Genomic DNA, 16,840 nt, shown 5'->3' on the forward strand with positions numbered 1-16,840 from the left:
AAATTGTGGAAACAAAACGTTCCTGTTTTCTGCTTCGAAATGCCGTTTTGTTTAGAAATTTTAATGAATTAGACTGGGGAAAGGTTGAAGTTGGGAATATTTTCAACCTTGAAACTAGTCAAAATCGTGACTAGTTTTGAAATGTAAGCCAATTAGATCCCGAAAGGTGGAAATCAGGCCCATTTCAAGCCCATCGGACTGAAAAAGGTCGAAAGCATGCGCATTTTCTGCTGGAAAACCGGTCAGAATTGCAAATGGTTTTGAAACATGAGCTAATTAGACTTAAAGAAAAGTTGGGAAATGGTCCAAGTTGAAACCAAAGATTTAGAAATTCGCCAGAAGGTTTAGAAATTCGATTGGCCTAAAGTGGGGAAAAGAGAAAGTTTTGTCAGGCCGCAGCTATTGGTGAACTTTTGAGCTGTATTGCCCTGGCTCAAGCCGGGCCGGCTGGGGTGGGGATCCCGACCTTGCTGAAGTCTTTGCGGGACGGGAAATCCGTTTCCTGGCCTGCGGGAACGGTGCGTCCCGTGTGGGGCGGGAGGTGCAGCAGCCTGTGGGGTCTGGGCGCCGCCTTCTGCAGTGTCTGCTTTTGCGTCCCTTCCCAGTGGCTGGCGAGGAGGAGGTGGACGGCTACGAGACGGACCACCAGGACTACTGTGAAGTGTGCCAACAGGGCGGCGAGATCATCCTCTGTGACACCTGCCCCAGGGCCTACCACCTGGTGTGTCTGGACCCCGAACTCGACAAGGCGCCCGAGGGCAAATGGAGCTGTCCCCACTGTGTAAGCCGCCCTCTGTTCCTTCCTGGCCGCCCCCCTCGCTCCCTGACCCCCTGCCCGCCTAGGTACCATCCCTGTGCCCTGTTGAGACCCCCGCCGCCTTTCCCAGAAGGGACTGGTGCGTTTTGGGTGCTACTTACAGGTGTCCGTCCTGAGAAATCGGTGCCCTGTGAGGCGTCTCACTTGTGATCGCGGTGACCCAGAGGGGTAGCGGCTGCTGAAAAGCTGGCTGGCCTGACTCGGTTTCCCTGGGCAGGATGCTAGAATTTGTAGAGAAGAGAGTCAAGCTTCCTCTGAAAGAGGGTATTGATCTGTGCAGGCCATTTGCGTCCCGCCTGTCCCGCGCCTGGCGTCGGGTCTCTGGCCGCGCGCGTCCCGCCGGGGGCCTGTCCCGCGCCTGGCGTCGGGTCTCTGGGCCCGTGCGTCCCGCCGGGGGCCTGTCCCGCGCCTGGCGTCCGGTCTCTGGGCCCGTGCGTCCCGCCGGGGGCCTGTCCCGCCCCTGGCGTCGGGTCTCTGGTGGGCGCGTGCGTCCCGCCGGGGGCCTGTCCCGCCCCTGGCGTCGGGTCTCTGGTGGGCGCGTGCGTCCCGCCGGGGGCCTGTCCCGCCCCTGGCGTCGGGTCTCTGGTGGGCGCGTGCGTCCCGCCGGGGGCCTGTCCCGCGCCTGGCGTCGGGTCTCTGGTGGGCGCGCGTCCCGCCGGGGGCCTGTCCCGCGCCTGGCGTCGGGTCTCTGGTGGGCGCGTGCGTCCCGCCGGGGGCCTGTCCCGCCCCTGGCGTCGGGTCTCTGGTGGGCGCGTGCGTCCCGCCGGGGGCCTGTCCCGCCCCTGGCGTCGGGTCTCTGGTGGGCGCGTGCGTCCCGCCGGGGGCCTGTCCCGCCCCTGGCGTCGGGTCTCTGGTGGGCGCGTGCGTCCCGCCGGGGGCCTGTCCCGCACCTGGCGTCGGGTCTCTGGTGGGCGCGCGTCCCGCCGGGGGCCTGTCCCGCGCCTGGCGTCGGGTCTCTGGGCCCGTGCGTCCCGCCGGGGGCTTGTCCCGTGCCTGGCGTCGGGTCTCTGGGCCCGTGCGTCCCGCCGGGGGCCTGTCCCGCGCCTGGCGTCGGGTCTCTGGTGGGCGCGTCCCGCCGGGGGCCTGTCCCGTGCCTGGGGTCGGGTCTCTGGCCGCGCGCGTCCCGCCGGGGGCCTGTCCCGCGCCTGGCGTCGGGTCTCTGGCCGCGCGCGTCCCGCCGGGGGCCTGTCCCGCGCCTGGCGTCGGGTCTCTGGGCCCGTGCGTCCCGCCGGGGGCCTGTCGCGCGCCTGGCGTCGGGTCTCTGGGCCCGTGCGTCCCGCCGGGGGCCTGTCGCGCGCCTGGCGTCGGGTCTCTGGGCCCGTGCGTCCCGCCGGGGGCCTGTCCCGCGCCTGGCGTCTGGTCTCTGGGCCCGTGCGTCCCGCCGGGGGCCTGTCCCGCGCCTGGCGTCGGGTCTCTGGTGGGCGCGTGCGTCCCGCCGGGGGCCTGTCCCGCCCCTGGCGTCGGGTCTCTGGTGGGCGCGTGCGTCCCGCCGGGGGCCTGTCCCGCCCCTGGCGTCGGGTCTCTGGTGGGCGCGTGCGTCCCGCCGGGGGCCTGTCCCGCCCCTGGCGTCGGGTCTCTGGTGGGCGCGTGCGTCCCGCCGGGGGCCTGTCCCGCCCCTGGCGTCGGGTCTCTGGTGGGCCCGTGCGTCCTGCCGGGGGCCTGTCCCGCGCCTGGCGTCGGGTCTCTGGGCCCGTGCGTCCTGCCGGGGGCCTGTCCCGCGCCTGGCGTCGGGTCTCTGGGCCCGTGCGTCCCGCCGGGGGCCTGTCCCGCGCCTGGCGTCCGGTCTCTGGGCCCGTGCGTCCCGCCGGGGGCCTGTCCCGCGCCTGGCGTCTGGTCTCTGGTCGCGTGCGTCCCGCCGGGGGCCTGTCCCGCCCCTGGCGTCGGGTCTCTGGGCGCGTGCGTCCCGCCGGGGGCCTGTCCCGCGCCTGGCGTCCGGTCTCTGGGCGCGTGCGTCCCGCCGGGGGCCTGTCCCGCGCCTGGCGTCGGGTCTCTGGGCCCGTGCGTCCCGCCGGGGGCCTGTCCCGCGCCTGGCGTCCGGTCTCTGGGCGCGTGCGTCCCGCCGGGGGCCTGTCCCGCGCCTGGCGTCTGGTCTCTGGGCCCGTGCGTCCCGCCGGGGGCCTGTCCCGCGCCTGGCGTCGGGTCTCTGGTGGGCGCGTGCGTCCCGCCGGGGGCCTGTCCCGCCCCTGGCGTCGGGTCTCTGGTGGGCGCGTGCGTCCCGCCGGGGGCCTGTCCCGCCCCTGGCGTCGGGTCTCTGGTGGGCGCGTGCGTCCCGCCGGGGGCCTGTCCCGCCCCTGGCGTCGGGTCTCTGGTGGGCGCGTGCGTCCCGCCGGGGGCCTGTCCCGCCCCTGGCGTCGGGTCTCTGGTGGGCCCGTGCGTCCTGCCGGGGGCCTGTCCCGCGCCTGGCGTCGGGTCTCTGGGCCCGTGCGTCCCGCCGGGGGCCTGTCCCGCGCCTGGCGTCGGGTCTCTGGGCCCGTGCGTCCCGCCGGGGGCCTGTCCCGCGCCTGGCGTCCGGTCTCTGGGCCCGTGCGTCCCGCCGGGGGCCTGTCCCGCGCCTGGCGTCTGGTCTCTGGTCGCGTGCGTCCCGCCGGGGGCCTGTCCCGCCCCTGGCGTCGGGTCTCTGGGCGCGTGCGTCCCGCCGGGGGCCTGTCCCGCGCCTGGCGTCCGGTCTCTGGGCGCGTGCGTCCCGCCGGGGGCCTGTCCCGCGCCTGGCGTCGGGTCTCTGGGCCCGTGCGTCCCGCCGGGGGCCTGTCCCGCGCCTGGCGTCCGGTCTCTGGGCGTGTGCGTCCCGCCGGGGGCCTGTCCCGCGCCTGGCGTCCGGTCTCTGGGCGCGTGCGTCCCGCTTGGCACCCGCCCCCGTCTGACCGGCTGCCTCGCTCCCCCCGCAGGAGAAGGAGGGGGTGCAGTGGGAAGCCAAGGAGGAAGACGAGGAGTACGAGGAGGAGCTGGAGGAGGAAGGCGAGAAGGAGGAGGAGGACGACCACATGGAGTACTGCCGGGTCTGCAAGGACGGCGGGGAGCTGCTGTGCTGTGATGCCTGTATCTCCTCCTACCACATCCACTGCCTCAACCCGCCGCTGCCCGAGATCCCCAACGGCGAATGGCTCTGCCCCCGCTGCACGGTAGGGCGCCCAGGCGGACGAGAGCCAGGCCCCCTCCTGCACTGTCTGGTGCCCCAGGCTCAGCTCCGCCTCTCGGCGTGGAGATCTCTGCATTGTGCAGCATCCCGTGGGATCCCAGAGAGACGTGGAGTTCATGGGCATGGGGAGAGCTGCAAAAATTGAGCAGAGATGCGGCCGCCTCTGGGGCAGGGCGGCTGGTTGTCCAGGGACCCCTTGCTCAGCGTTGAGATGCAGCCACCTCTGGGGTGGGGCGGCTGGTTACCCAGGGACCCCTTGCTCAGTGTTGAGATGCGGCCACCTCTGGGGCGGGGCGCATCAGCTGTTCTGAGAGAGGATGACCAAACCTAACAGGGCCCTTTTAGGACAGGAAGTGGAGTCCTGCCCAGAGCGCAAGGGGGCAGCAGACCCTGCGGGGACCGGGGGGAGCCGGCGCTGAATCCGAGCGGGACCCGGTGCCCGGGTGGGGGAGCGCGGCGGGCCTGACTCCCCCTCCGTCCCCTCCGCAGTGCCCCGTGCTGAAGGGCCGGGTGCAGAAGATCCTGCACTGGCGCTGGGGGGAGCCGCCCCCGCCCGTGCTGGTGCCCCGGCCGCCCGACGCCGACCCGGACGAGCCCTCGCCCAAGCCGCTGCAGGGGCGCTCGGAGCGGGAGTTCTTCGTCAAGTGGGTCGGCCAGTCCTACTGGCACTGCTCCTGGGCCAAGGAACTGCAGGTAGATCTCCGGGGCGGGCGGGGGGGAGGGCGTGTGTGGGCTGGGGGGGTGCCTGGGGGTCTGTGCAGAGCCTGGCATACCCAAGCGCCTCACCCCCCCTTTCCTCTTCCCTCCCCGGCCCGCCGGGCGCCCAGCTGGAGATCTTCCACCTGGTGATGTATCGCAACTACCAGCGGAAGAATGACATGGACGAGCCGCCCCCGCTGGACTACGGCTCCGGCGAGGACGACGGCAAGAGCGAGAAGCGGAAGAGCAAAGACCCGCTCTACGCCCAGATGGAGGAGCGCTTCTACCGCTACGGCATCAAGCCCGAGTGGATGGCCATCCACCGCATCATCAACCACAGGTGGGCCGGGGCGAGGCCCTGGGGGTGCCCCCCGCGCTGCCCCGGGGCCCTGGGGGTGCCCCCTCTGCCCCCTGTGCTGCCTCAGGGCCCTGGGGGTGCCCACGCCCGCCCCCACACGCTGCCCTGGGGGTGTCGCCCCCTGCTCTGCCCCGGGGCCCTGGGGGTGTCCCCCCCCGCCCCCCCTCACTGCCCTGGGGGTGTCCCCGTCCGCTCCCCCGCTCTGCCCCGGGGCCCTGGGGGTGTCCCCGTCCGCCCCCCGCTCTGCCCCGGGGCCCTGGGGGTGTCCCAGTCCGCCCCCCCTCACTGCCCCGGGGCCCTGGGGGTCTCCACATCTGGGTGTCCCTCACCGGCTCCCTCCCCGGGCAGCATCGACAAGAAGGGGAACTACCACTACCTGGTGAAGTGGCGCGACCTGCCCTACGACCAGTCCACGTGGGAGGAGGACGAGCTGGCCATCCCCGACTTCGACTTCCACAAGCATGCCTACTGGAGGCACAGGTACCCGCGGGGGCGGCGCCGGAGGGGGGCGCGGGGAGGAAATCCTGAGCCCCGAGGCCCCAAGAAGGGGGTGGCTGGAAACCGGCCGGCCCCGGGTTTCGGCTTGAAACAAGGCGAAGGATTTTCGGCGGCGCGAAGCTCGGGAACAAAAAAACCGAACCGGCTTCGGGACTGCGCTTGATCCGTTTACGGGGCGAGGGGACTGGGGGGCGTTTCCCAGCCAGGGGCGGCTCGCCTCGTCCATTCCCTGCTGCGGCGGGGGCTGCCGGGGCCCCCCTGCGGTCTGTCCCGTTCGCCGCCGGTTACCTTGCCCCGGTTACCTCGCCCCCTGCACCGTCGGGTCGGTTCCTAATCCTGCTCTCACCCGCCCAGGGAGCTGATCATGGGCGAGGACCCGGCCCAGCCCCGGAAGTACAAGAAGAAGAAGAAAGAGATGCCGGCCGAGGGCCCCCCGAACTCCCCCACCAACGACGTGAGTGTGTGTCCCCCCCCACGCCACGCCCCAGGGCAGCGGTTTCAGGGAGGGGGAGCCAGATGCTGGAGGCGCCCGGGAGCTGGAGTGGCAGGGATCCGGCAAAGCAGCGTCATGGGGGGCCGGCTGGGGAGCCCCGGGGCGTGGCCCCCTCGGCTTCCCCCCTGGGGGAAAGGGCTGAGATGGAGAGCCACTCGGCCTCCCGGCGCTCCTGCCGGTGGAGAACTGGATGGGGCTCGGTGATAGGAGTGTGTGTGGGGGGGACGGTGGGTAACTGACTCCGTGTGTGTTTGTGTGTGTAGATTTGTGTGTGGGATGGTGGGTCACTGACTTTGTGTGTGTGTCTATGAGAGAGCTCTGAATCGCTGGGCCTGGGGGTTGTGATTTGTGATTTCTGTGTCCACCCGCCTGTGCGTGCACTAATTCATGTGGTGGCGGCGTGGGGTTGTGATTGTGGCTGGCTGGTTTGCTGTGTGTGTGTGGGTGCTTTGGAGCGTTGTGAGTGCGTGATCCATGGGGTGGGCCCGCCCTGTCGCACGTCTGTTTGTTCCCGCATTTGCGGCCGTGGTCACTTGAGCCTGGTTTGCTGTGGGTGTGGTGGGGTGGATTTTGGTGTCTTTGTGCGTGTCTGCCTGTAGACGCCAGCAGTTGCGGCGTGGGGTTGTGACTGTGTGTGACTGGTTGGCAGGGTGTGGGGTTGTCGTTAGTGGGGTTGTGCCGGGGTGGATTTCTGTCCGTGCCCACCTGTACGTATGTGATTGGCCCTGGCTGCGTGTGTTTCAGTGAGGGTGGCTGCCGCCGGGGGTTGTGGTTGTGTGGATCTGTTGTGGTTGTGTGCGCCTTCCTGCTTGAGTGTGTCCGATCTCGGGGTTTGCGGCATGATAGCATGCGGGGTTCTGACTGTGTGTGATGGTTGTCTGTGGCTACGTGTGCCCACGCACAAGCCTGCGTGATACTTGTGTGAGTGTGTTAGATTGGTGTGGCTGTGTGTTGGGGACACCAGATCAGGGGAGCAGTTGTGTGCGATTGGGGACGTTTGCGTGTGGAGGGGCGGGGTTGTGATTTTTGTGGGTGTTGCCTGTGACTTGGGGCCTGGGTCGTTGTGGGATCTCGGCTTGGCAGGTGTGTGTGTCAGTTGCATGCTCAGGGTTGGGGAGCTGGCGTGAGTTTGGTCTGCGGATGGGGCAGGTTGTGTGATTTGGGAGTTGTGATTTTTTTGTGGTTTTGTGTGTGCAACTGAGCAGCAACCCCTGTGGGATATATGCAGGGTCGGGGGCTGGGAGCCAGGACTCCTGGGTTCTCTCCCCGGCTCTGGGAGGGGAGCAGGGACTGGTGGGTTAGAGCAGATGGGGGGCTGAGAGCCAGGACTCCTGGGTTCTCTCCCCTGCTCTGGGAGGAGAGTGGGGGCTAGTGCATAGAGCAGGGGGGCTGGGAACCAGGACTCCTGGGTTCTCTCCCTGGCTCTGGGAGGAGAGTGGGGGGCTAGTGCTTAGAGCAAGCGGGCTGGGAGCCAGGACTCCTGGGTTCTCTCCCCAGCTCTGGGAGGCGAGTGGGGGCTAGTGCATAGAGCAGGGGGGCTGGGAACCAGGACTCCTGGGTTCTCTCCCTGGCTCTGGGAGGAGAGTGGGGGGCTAGTGCTTAGAGCAAGCGGGCTGGGAGCCAGGACTCCTGGGTTCTCTCCCCGGCTCTGGGAGGGGAGTGGGGGTTGGTGGATTAGAGCAGGGGGGGCTGGGAGCCAGGACTCCTGGGTTCTCTCCCCTGCTCTGGGAGGAGAGTGGGAGCCAGTGCTTAGAGCAAGCGGGCTGGGAGCCAGGACTCCTGGGTTCTCTCCCCGGCTCTGGGAGGCGAGTGGGGGTTGGTGGATTAGAGCAGGGGGGGCTGGGAGCCAGGACTCCTGAGTCCCGTGGCTCACTCTGAAGGCAGCAGGCTCCCAGCTCTGCTCGGGGCGGTCCCTTGCTGTTCCCGGAGCCAGCCGCGGGAGGTCGGTAGCGAGACATCCCCCCCCAATCACCGGCTCCCTCTCTCGCCCTTCAGCCCACGGTGAAGTACGAGACCCAGCCGCGGTTCATCACCTCCACGGGCGGGACCCTGCACATGTACCAGCTGGAGGGACTCAACTGGCTGCGCTTCTCCTGGGCCCAGGGCACCGACACCATCCTGGCCGACGAGATGGGCCTGGGCAAGACCATCCAGACCATCGTCTTCCTCTACTCCCTCTACAAGGAGGTAACGTCGCTGGGGGAAAGAGCCAGCCGCCCCACCCCAGAGGTGGCCGCATCTCGGCGCCGGGTGAGGGGTCCCTGTGTCAGCAGCCGCCCCATCCCAGAGGCGGCCGCATCTCGGCGCCGGGCGAGGGGTCCCTGGGTCACCAGCTGCCCCGCCCCAGAGGTGGCCGCATCTCAGTGCCGGGCGAGGGGTCCCTGGGTCACCGGCCGCCCCGCCCCAGAGCTGGCTGCATCTCGGCGCCGGGCGAGGGGTCCCTGGGTCACCGGCCGCCCCGCCCCAGAGCTGGCTGCATCTCGGCGCCGGGCGAGGGGTCCCTGGGTCACCGGCCACCCCGCCCCAGAGGTGGCCGCATCTCGGCGCCCCTGTATAACCAGCCACTCTTTTCTCTGCCCCCTAACCCCCTGGGTGTCTCTCTCTGCCCAGGGTCACACCAAAGGCCCCTTCCTGGTCAGCGCCCCGCTCTCCACCATCATCAACTGGGAGCGGGAGTTCCAGATGTGGGCGCCCAAGTTCTACGTGGTGACCTACACGGGCGACAAGGACAGCCGCTCCATCATCCGCGAGAACGAGTTCTCCTTCGAGGACAACGCCATGAAGGGCGGGAAGAAGGCTTTCAAGATGAAGGTGAGGACCCCCCCCGCCCTGAGCTGCGTGTGCCTGGTTATTCTCATTGGGCAGGGGAGCCAGGACTCCTGGGTTCTCTCCCCGGCTCTGGGAGGGGAGTGGGGGCTGGTGGTTAGAGCAGGGGGGGCTGGGAGCCAGGACTCCTGGGTTCTCTCCCGGCTCTGGGAGGGGAGTGGGGGCTGGTGGTTAGAGCAGGGGGGGCTGGGAGCCAGGACTCCTGGGTTCTCTCCCCGGCTCTGGGAGGAGAGTGGGGGCTGGTGGTTAGAGCAGGGGGGACTGGGAGCCAGGACTCCTGGGTTCTCTCCCGGCTCTGGGAGGGGAGTGGGGGCTGGTGGTTAGAGCAGGGGGGGCTGGGAGCCAGGACTCCTGGGTTCTCTCCCGGCTCTGGGAGGGGAGTGGGGGCTGGTGGTTAGAGCAGGGGGGGCTGGGAGCCAGGACTCCTGGGTTCTCTCCCGGCTCTGGGAGGGGAGTGGGGGCTGGTGGTTAGAGCAGGGGGGGCTGGGAGCCAGGACTCCTGGGTTCTCTCCCGGCTCTGGGAGGGGAGTGGGGGCTGGTGGTTAGAGCAGGGGGGGCTGGGAGCCAGGACTCCTGGGTTCTCTCCCGGCTCTGGGAGGGGAGTGGGGGTCTGGTGGTTAGAGCAGGGATGCTGGGAGCCAGGACTCCTGGGTTCTCTCCCAGCTCTGGGAGGGGAGTGGGGGTCTGGTGGTTAGAGCAGGGATGCTGGGAGCCAGGACTCCTGGGTTCTCTCCCAGCTCTGGGAGGGGAGTGGGGTCTACTGGTTAGAGCAGGGGGGGCTGGGAGCCAGGACTCCTGGGTTCTCTCCCGGCTCTGGGAGGGGAGTGGGGGTCTGGTGCTTAGAGCAGGGGTGCTGGGAGCCAGGATTCCTGGGTTCTCTCCCAGCTGTGGGAGGGGAGTGGGGTCTACTGGTTAGAGCCGGGTGGTGGTTGGGAGCCAGGACTCCTGGGTTCTCTCCCGGCTCTGGGAGGGGAGTGGGGGTCTGGTGGTTAGAGCAGGGATGCTGGGAGCCAGGACTCCTGGGTTCTCTCCCAGCTCTGGGAGGGGAGTGGGGTCTACTGGTTAGAGCAGGGTAGTGGTTGGGAGCCAGGACTCCTGGGTTCTCTCCCGGCTCTGGGAGGGGAGTGGGGGCTGGTGGTTAGAGCAGGGGGGGCTGGGAGCCAGGACTCCTGGGTTCTCTCCCGGCTCTGGGAGGGGAGTGGGGGCTGGTGGTTAGAGCAGGGGGGGCTGGGAGCCAGGACTCCTGGGTTCTCTCCCAGCTCTGGGAGGGGAGTGGGGTCTGGTGGTTAGAGCAGGGATGCTGGGAGCCAGGACTCCTGGGTTCTCTCCCAGCTCTGGGAGGGGAGTGGGGTCTACTGGTTAGAGCAGGGTGGTGGTTGGGAGCCAGGACTCCTGGGTTCTATTGTCAGCTCCTGTCACCTTCCTGTGCCTGTGTCTCCGGGCGGGAAGCGCGGCTCACCGTGCTCGGGGCTTGCAGGGACCTGAGGCTGGGCTGGGGAGGCGCAGGGTGTGAACGGGGCTGGGGATCACTGATGGGGCTGCCCGTGGCTCGGGGTCCCCGGCTTGTTAGCCGCCAGGGCTCATCCCCGGCGGGGGTCCCGGCCCGGCTGCTGCTCCACCCACTCACCCGGCCCGGCCTTTCCCTGCAGAGGGAAGCTCAGGTGAAGTTCCACGTGCTGCTCACGTCCTACGAGCTGGTCACCATCGACCAGGCGGCGCTGGGCTCCATCCGCTGGGCCTGCCTGGTGGTGGACGAGGCTCATCGGCTGAAGAACAACCAGTCCAAGGTACCGGCATGGAGCGGGGAGTGGGGGCTGGGGGGCTAGAGCAGGGGGGCTGGGAGCCAGGACTCCTGGGTTCTCTCCCTGGCTGCGGGAGGGGAGTGGGGGCTGGTGCTTAGAGCAGGGGGGGCTGGGAGCCAGGACTCCTGGGTTCTCTCCCTGGCTCTGGGAGGGCAGTGGGGGCTGGTGCTTAGAGCAGGGGGGGCTGGGAGCCAGGACTCCTGGGTTCTCTCCCTGGCTCTGGGAGGGGAGTGGGGGCTGGTGCTTAGAGCAGGGGATGCTAAGAGCCAGGACTCCTGGGTTCTCTCCCCAGGTGCCGGAGGGGAGCAGGGGCTGGTGGGTCAGAGCAGGGGGCTGGGAGCCAGGACTCCTGGGTTCTCTCCCTGGCTCTGGGAGGGGAGTGGGGGCTGGTGCTTAGAGCAGGGGGTGCTAGGAGCCAGGACTCCTGGGTTCTCTCCCTGGCTCTGGGAGGGGAGTGGGGGCTGGTGGTTAGAGCAGGGGGGCTGGAAGCCAGGACTCCTGGGTTCTCTCCCTGGCTCTAGGAGGGCAGTGGGAGCTGGGGGCTTCAGCTCTTTCTCTGCTGGCTTGCCAAGCTCTCTGAGCTCCCTGCACAGCACCCTTGGGCTGCCCCCACTGGTGTCTGGAGGAGTGGGGTGGGGGCTGCAAGCCTCTGACACCCCCCGCGCCCCTCCCAGTTCTTCAGGGTGCTGAACGGTTACAAGATTGACCACAAGCTGCTGCTTACGGGGACGCCGCTGCAGAACAACCTGGAGGAGCTCTTCCACCTGCTCAACTTCCTCACGCCGGAGCGCTTCAAGTACGTCAGCCCCCCGCTGCCCCACACGAGACCCCTGCCCTGACCCCCTGGGGCGCCGCAGGGAGCCAGGACATGGCTTCGTGCTGGGAGATCCCCCTCCCTGACCCCCTGGGGCCCTTAAGGGAGCTGGGACACGGGCTCGTGCTGGGAATTTCACTCCACCCTCCTTTCTGGCACATGCACCCTGTGCCCCGCACCTTCAAGAAGACCCCTCCCACCCCGATTTGCCTCCACCTTGCCTGGGCATCACCCCACCTTGGTTGGCTTGGTTTGGCGTGGGGGGGTGTAGGAAAGTCACGCCTCATGACCCCTAGGAGTATGGGACCTCACACCCGTGGCAGCGCAGCAAGGGTCGGTGGCGTGCTCTGCTGGGGATGTGAGACCCCAGGCCCCTTGGGTCCAATCCCCCTAGTGAAGCAGGATAGGGCTGGGGACACCAGAGGGGTGCCGTGCTGCAGGGCGGGGGCTGGCGGGGCTTGGCATGGGGCGGTGCTGCATGCCGGGAGGTTGGCCCGGGCCCGGCCAGGGAGGCTGGCAATGCTGCCGGGGCGGGGGGCCCAGGCTAACCCGGCTCCGTCCGCCTGTCCCCGCAGTAACCTGGAGGGCTTCCTGGAGGAGTTTGCCGACATCTCCAAGGAGGACCAGATCAAGAAGCTGCACGACCTGCTCGGCCCTCACATGCTGCGGCGCCTCAAGGCCGACGTCTTCAAGAACATGCCGGCCAAGACGGAGCTGATCGTGCGTGTGGAGCTGAGCCCCATGCAGAAGTAACCGCCTCTGTCTGGGGGAGGGTTAGGGCGGCGCTCGGGGGGCGCGGTGGGGCAGGGAGTGGGGCGGGGGGCTCAGTGGCGGGCATCGGAGATAGGGGCATAGGATGTGGTGTGGATGGGATTGGAGAGCCGTTCCCTGCCTGGCACTGTGTGAGTGTCTTGGGGTACGTGGTGAGAGCAGGGGCCGGGGCTGGGAGCCCGGACTCCTGGGTTCTCTCCCCGGCTCTGGGAGCGGTCTAGTGGTCAGAGCAGGGGGGCTGGGAGCCAGGACTCTCTGCCCTTCCACACTGCTGGGGAGCAGGCTCTGGGGCAGTGGCAGGGCCCAGCCTCACCCTCCCTCCCGCTCCCTGCTCAGGAAATACTACAAATACATCCTGACCCGCAACTTCGAGGCCCTGAACTCCCGGGGAGGCGGCAACCAGGTCTCCTTGCTCAACATCATGATGGACCTCAAGAAGTGCTGTAACCACCCCTACCTCTTCCCTGTGGCTGCGATGGTACGTCCCGCCCGTCGCTGGGGAGGAGTCTGGGGAGACCCTGGTGTACCCCGGAGCATGTGGGCCCATTGGTAACGTCCCACCTGTCCCGGGGGAGCAGAGGAGTCTGGGGAGACCCCGGTGTACCCCAGAGGGTGTGGGCGCGTTGATACATCCTGCCCGTCCAAGGCGTGTGTGTGGGGGTGTCAGGCAGACCATGGTTCATCCCGGAAGGGAAGGGCTTGGACCCAGGAGGCGGAGTCAATGAAGCTGGGTGGAGCTTTATATGCAGATTAGGCCCCATGGATGCATTCTACGACTTCGCATCGATTTTGGTCCGGAAAGAATCCTTTGAAAGAAACGTATCAAAATGGAAACATTTTTTTAAAACGTTGGAAAGGATTTTACAACGTCCACGGCGTTTTGATGCCGAGCATGGATTGAACGACGGGAAGATTAGCGGGAGCAGCCTGGGGGCAGGGGGGCAGAAAACGAGTGAATTTGATTTAAAAACCAACGTGGTGGGGGAGGGAAAATCTTTCATTGGGGGCGACGGAGACGAGTTGTCGGGGCTGGGAGAGGGACGCGAAGAATCACCATCGAGTAGCGTAAGGCGTTAGCCGCCATGGGGAGGAAAGCTGTGGGGTTTCCGGCGGGGTGGCTGAGGATTTGGGGCTGGGCGCCGTCCCATTACCCGCCCTCCGCTGGGATCTGTCCCTAAGATCTCCCCTTAGCAGTGCCCGGAATCAGCCCCGGCCCTGCCTGGGCATGACGGGGGCGTTTTCGGAGCTGAACAGCTGCCATCTTGGCCTCGCCAGGAATCCCCCAAGCTGCCCAGCGGTGCCTATGAGGGCGGCGCCCTCATCAAATCCTCCGGCAAGCTGATGCTGTTACAGAAGATGCTGCGGAAGCTGAAGGAGCAGGGCCATCGGGTGCTGATCTTCTCTCAGGTGAGGCGGGCCGAGGGACCGGCGCGGGTGGCGTCGGCCGGGGCCTGTGTGTTAATTCGCAGCCTCGTGCAGGTGACACGTACGTGGTGTCTTTCCTCTGATGCCCAAATGCCTCGGGGTCATTAACCACCCCGCACCAGGCTTCGGAGGGCGCAAACCCAGGCGTCCTGGGGCGTTCCGGCCCTGGGCAATTCCATCCTGCCCGATGGATCCCCTCTCAGACGGATACAGCAGCCTCCCTCGTGTCCCGTCTGAAACTCCTGCACGGCCAGGGGTGGTTAAATAGGGGCTGCCCTGCCCCAGAGGTGGCTGCATCTCAGCCCCGGGCGAGGCGTCCCTGAGTAACCAATTGCCCTGCCCCAGAGGTGGCCGCATCTCAGCGCCGGGTGAGGGGTCCCTGGGTAACTAGCCGCCCCGCCCCAGAGGTGGCTGCATCTCAGTGCCCGGCAAGGGATCCCTGTTTTCGGAGCCCAGCATTGACCACCCTCATCTCCCCTGAATGTTCAGATGACGAAAATGCTGGACCTGCTGGAGGATTTCCTGGACTACGAAGGCTACAAGTACGAGCGGATCGACGGTGGGATCACTGGGACGTTGCGGCAGGAAGCCATTGACAGATTCAACGGTACGAATCCTGCTGCCCAGACCCCCCTGACTGAGAATGGGGCCTCGTCGTGCCGGGCCGTGCCCAGACCCCCCTGACCAAGATCGGGGGCCCATCGCGCCAGGTGCTGCCCAGGGAGGTGGTGCCGAGTGACAGTGACGTTGCGAGTTGACCCCTCCGGCCTGGGCCCCATGATCCCCGCAGCCCGGGCCCGGGCCAGCGAGAGCCCCCCTGTGGCGAGTTGGGGGAAGTCAGCTGTAGCAGAGACTTGCCTTGGCAGCTGCGGCCAGTTTGGTTCGTTAGCGTCCTGCTCTCGTCAGGGAGGAGATTCCAACCTGGCCCCCTCTGCCCCAGTCCCACCAGTGCCCAGGGTCATGGTCCCAGACAGCAAGAGCTTTGATGGTTCCAGATGGGGGCGGGTTCTTGCCCATGCGGGGAGGCTGGGATTTCCCCCGGGTGACCCGTGCTATCTCTCCCCCAGCTCCCGGGGCCCAGCAGTTCTGCTTCCTGCTCTCGACCCGGGCCGGGGGTTTGGGCATCAACCTGGCCACCGCAGACACGGTGGTCATCTTCGATTCGGACTGGAACCCCCACAACGACATTCAGGTGAGTTCCCCGCGGCGCCACGCCCCCAGGGCGGGCAGCTGGGGGGCAGGCGAGGATTCCCCTTGCCTAGGATGGCTGCCAAGGAGACCCAGGCCCGGAGGACCCACCTGGCTCCTTCTTCCTGAGCCCCAGGTTGCATCTCTGGCTCCGGAATAGCTCTGTGACCATCCATGGAACCTCGCCACTTTACCCCCGTCAGGGGAGAGGCCCTTCTCTTGGGGGGCGCCGTGAAGGGGAATCTGGGAAACAGTTGGCTGGCCAGAGAGGTGCCCCTGGGGCAGGGTGGGTGGTGAGATAGAGCCAGAGGGGACTCCGTGTCTCGGGTGGATGGACTCAGGCAGAGAGTTGCCCCGGAGGACGGGGTAGGTAGATCTTTGCCTCTGAGATGGGTTGGGTGGATCCAGGTCACGGGGAGGGAGGGAGGCATGGAAGGGACAGGCCGGCTTCCCTGGGAGGGTGGGTCAGATGAACGGATGGGCAGGCGGGTGGGTCGGGGTGGGGGATGGGTAGGCGGGGAGGTGGGCGGGTGGGTCGGGTGGATGGATGGATGGTTGGGCGGACAGGGAGGCAGGTGGGTGGGTCAGGCGGATGGTTGTCAGGCAGACCGGGAGATGGGTGGGTTGGGCAGACGGGGAGGTGGGCAGGGAGCCAGGCCGACGGATGGATGGGCAGATGGGGAGGCAGGTCAGGCGGGGTGGGTCGGACGGACGGGGAGGCGGGTCAGGCGGACGGGGAGATGGGAGAGTGGGGAGGCAGGCTGATGGATGGATGGGCGAACGGGGAGGCAGGTGGGTGGGTTGGGCGGATGGGGAAGCGGGTGGGTGGGTCGGATGGACGGGGAGATGGGCAGGTGGCGGGGGCGGGTGAGTTGGGCGGGGAGGCAGGCCGATGGGGAGGCGGGCGGGTGGGTGGGTCGGGCGGACGGGGAGATGGGAGGGTGGGGAGGCAGGCCGATGGACGGATGGGCGAACGGGGAGGCGGGCGGGTGGGTTGGGTGGATGGGCGATTGAGCGGATGGGGAGGCGGGCGGGTGGGTTGGGTGGGTGGATGGATGGGCGGGCGGATAGGGAGGCGGGCAGGTGGTTGGGCGGCTGGGGAAGCGGGCGGGTGGGTTGGGCTGATGGATGGATGCTCGGCGGACAGGGAGGCAGGTGGGTGGGTCAGGAGGATGATTGTCAGGCAGACCGGGAGATGGGTGGGCGTGTGGGTTGGGTGGGTGGATAGGGAGGCGGGCGGGTGGTTGGCAGCTGGGGAGGCGGGTGGACGGGGAGGCAGGCGGGTGGGACGGGCGGACGGGGAGACGGACCGGCACCCCTGCATCTCACCCCACGCCCACCTGTCCGGCCCCGCAGGCCTTCAGCCGGGCTCACCGCATCGGCCAGGCCAACAAGGTGATGATCTACCGGTTCGTGACGCGGGCCTCGGTGGAGGAGCGGATCACGCAGGTGGCCAAGAGGAAGATGATGCTGACCCACCTGGTGGTGCGCCCGGGGCTGGGCTCCAAGGCCGGCAGCATGTCCAAGCAGGAGCTGGATGACATCCTGAAATTCGGCACCGAGGAGCTCTTCAAGGATGAGAACGAGGGTGAGGGGCGGCTGGGCGGGGTGGGGAGGACAGGAGTGGGGCTTGGCGGGGGAGGGTATGGCTGGGGAGGGTGTGGGGGTATAGGGGTAGGGTAGGGGATGGCTGGTGTGGGGGGTGAGGGATAAGGGTGGGGCTGCCTGGGGAGGAGGTTGGGGGATAGGGGGCGGAGGATGGGGTGGCTGGGGAGGGAGTTGGGGGATAGGAAGTAGAGGATGGGGTGGCTGGCTTGGGTTGTGTGGGGCAAGAGATGGGTGTGGGGCTCGGAGGCGGTGGGGGGTGGGGGAGGGGCTGGTGGGGCGGAGCTCAGAGGGGGCCAGCTGGGTGGCGGGAGGGGGGCAGGACTTGGAGGAGCCTGGGCTGTAGGGGGCGCTGATTGGGGTGGGGAGGAAGCCAGGCTGAGGGACGGGGGCCCTGCGATCCCAGGG

The 16,840-nt window shown here is 67.9% G+C and overlaps 1 protein-coding gene across 7 annotated transcripts in view; it reads left to right on the top strand.

Annotated features, from left to right (window-relative positions):
- Positions 1-16,840, top strand: part of CHD3 (chromodomain helicase DNA binding protein 3) — a 66,969-nt gene that overhangs the window by 35,789 nt on the left and 14,340 nt on the right. For all 7 annotated transcript variants that reach the window (XM_073326780.2, XM_073326784.2, XM_073326778.2 and 4 more), the window contains exons 9-24: positions 606-781; positions 3,703-3,936; positions 4,443-4,646; positions 4,781-4,992; positions 5,359-5,490; positions 5,863-5,962; positions 7,997-8,188; positions 8,612-8,812; positions 10,477-10,614; positions 11,304-11,425; positions 12,019-12,192; positions 12,551-12,692; positions 13,490-13,621; positions 14,129-14,246; positions 14,707-14,831; positions 16,184-16,415. In XM_073326780.2, coding sequence (XP_073182881.2) covers positions 606-781; positions 3,703-3,936; positions 4,443-4,646; positions 4,781-4,992; positions 5,359-5,490; positions 5,863-5,962; positions 7,997-8,188; positions 8,612-8,812; positions 10,477-10,614; positions 11,304-11,425; positions 12,019-12,192; positions 12,551-12,692; positions 13,490-13,621; positions 14,129-14,246; positions 14,707-14,831; positions 16,184-16,415 — 2,634 coding nt within the window. The remainder of the gene's footprint in view (positions 1-605; positions 782-3,702; positions 3,937-4,442; positions 4,647-4,780; positions 4,993-5,358; positions 5,491-5,862; positions 5,963-7,996; positions 8,189-8,611; positions 8,813-10,476; positions 10,615-11,303; positions 11,426-12,018; positions 12,193-12,550; positions 12,693-13,489; positions 13,622-14,128; positions 14,247-14,706; positions 14,832-16,183; positions 16,416-16,840) is intronic.

The sequence above is a fragment of the Lepidochelys kempii genome, chromosome 28 (genome assembly GCF_965140285.1).
Source record: "Lepidochelys kempii isolate rLepKem1 chromosome 28, rLepKem1.hap1, whole genome shotgun sequence".
Classification (NCBI taxonomy): domain Eukaryota; kingdom Metazoa; phylum Chordata; order Testudines; family Cheloniidae; genus Lepidochelys; species Lepidochelys kempii.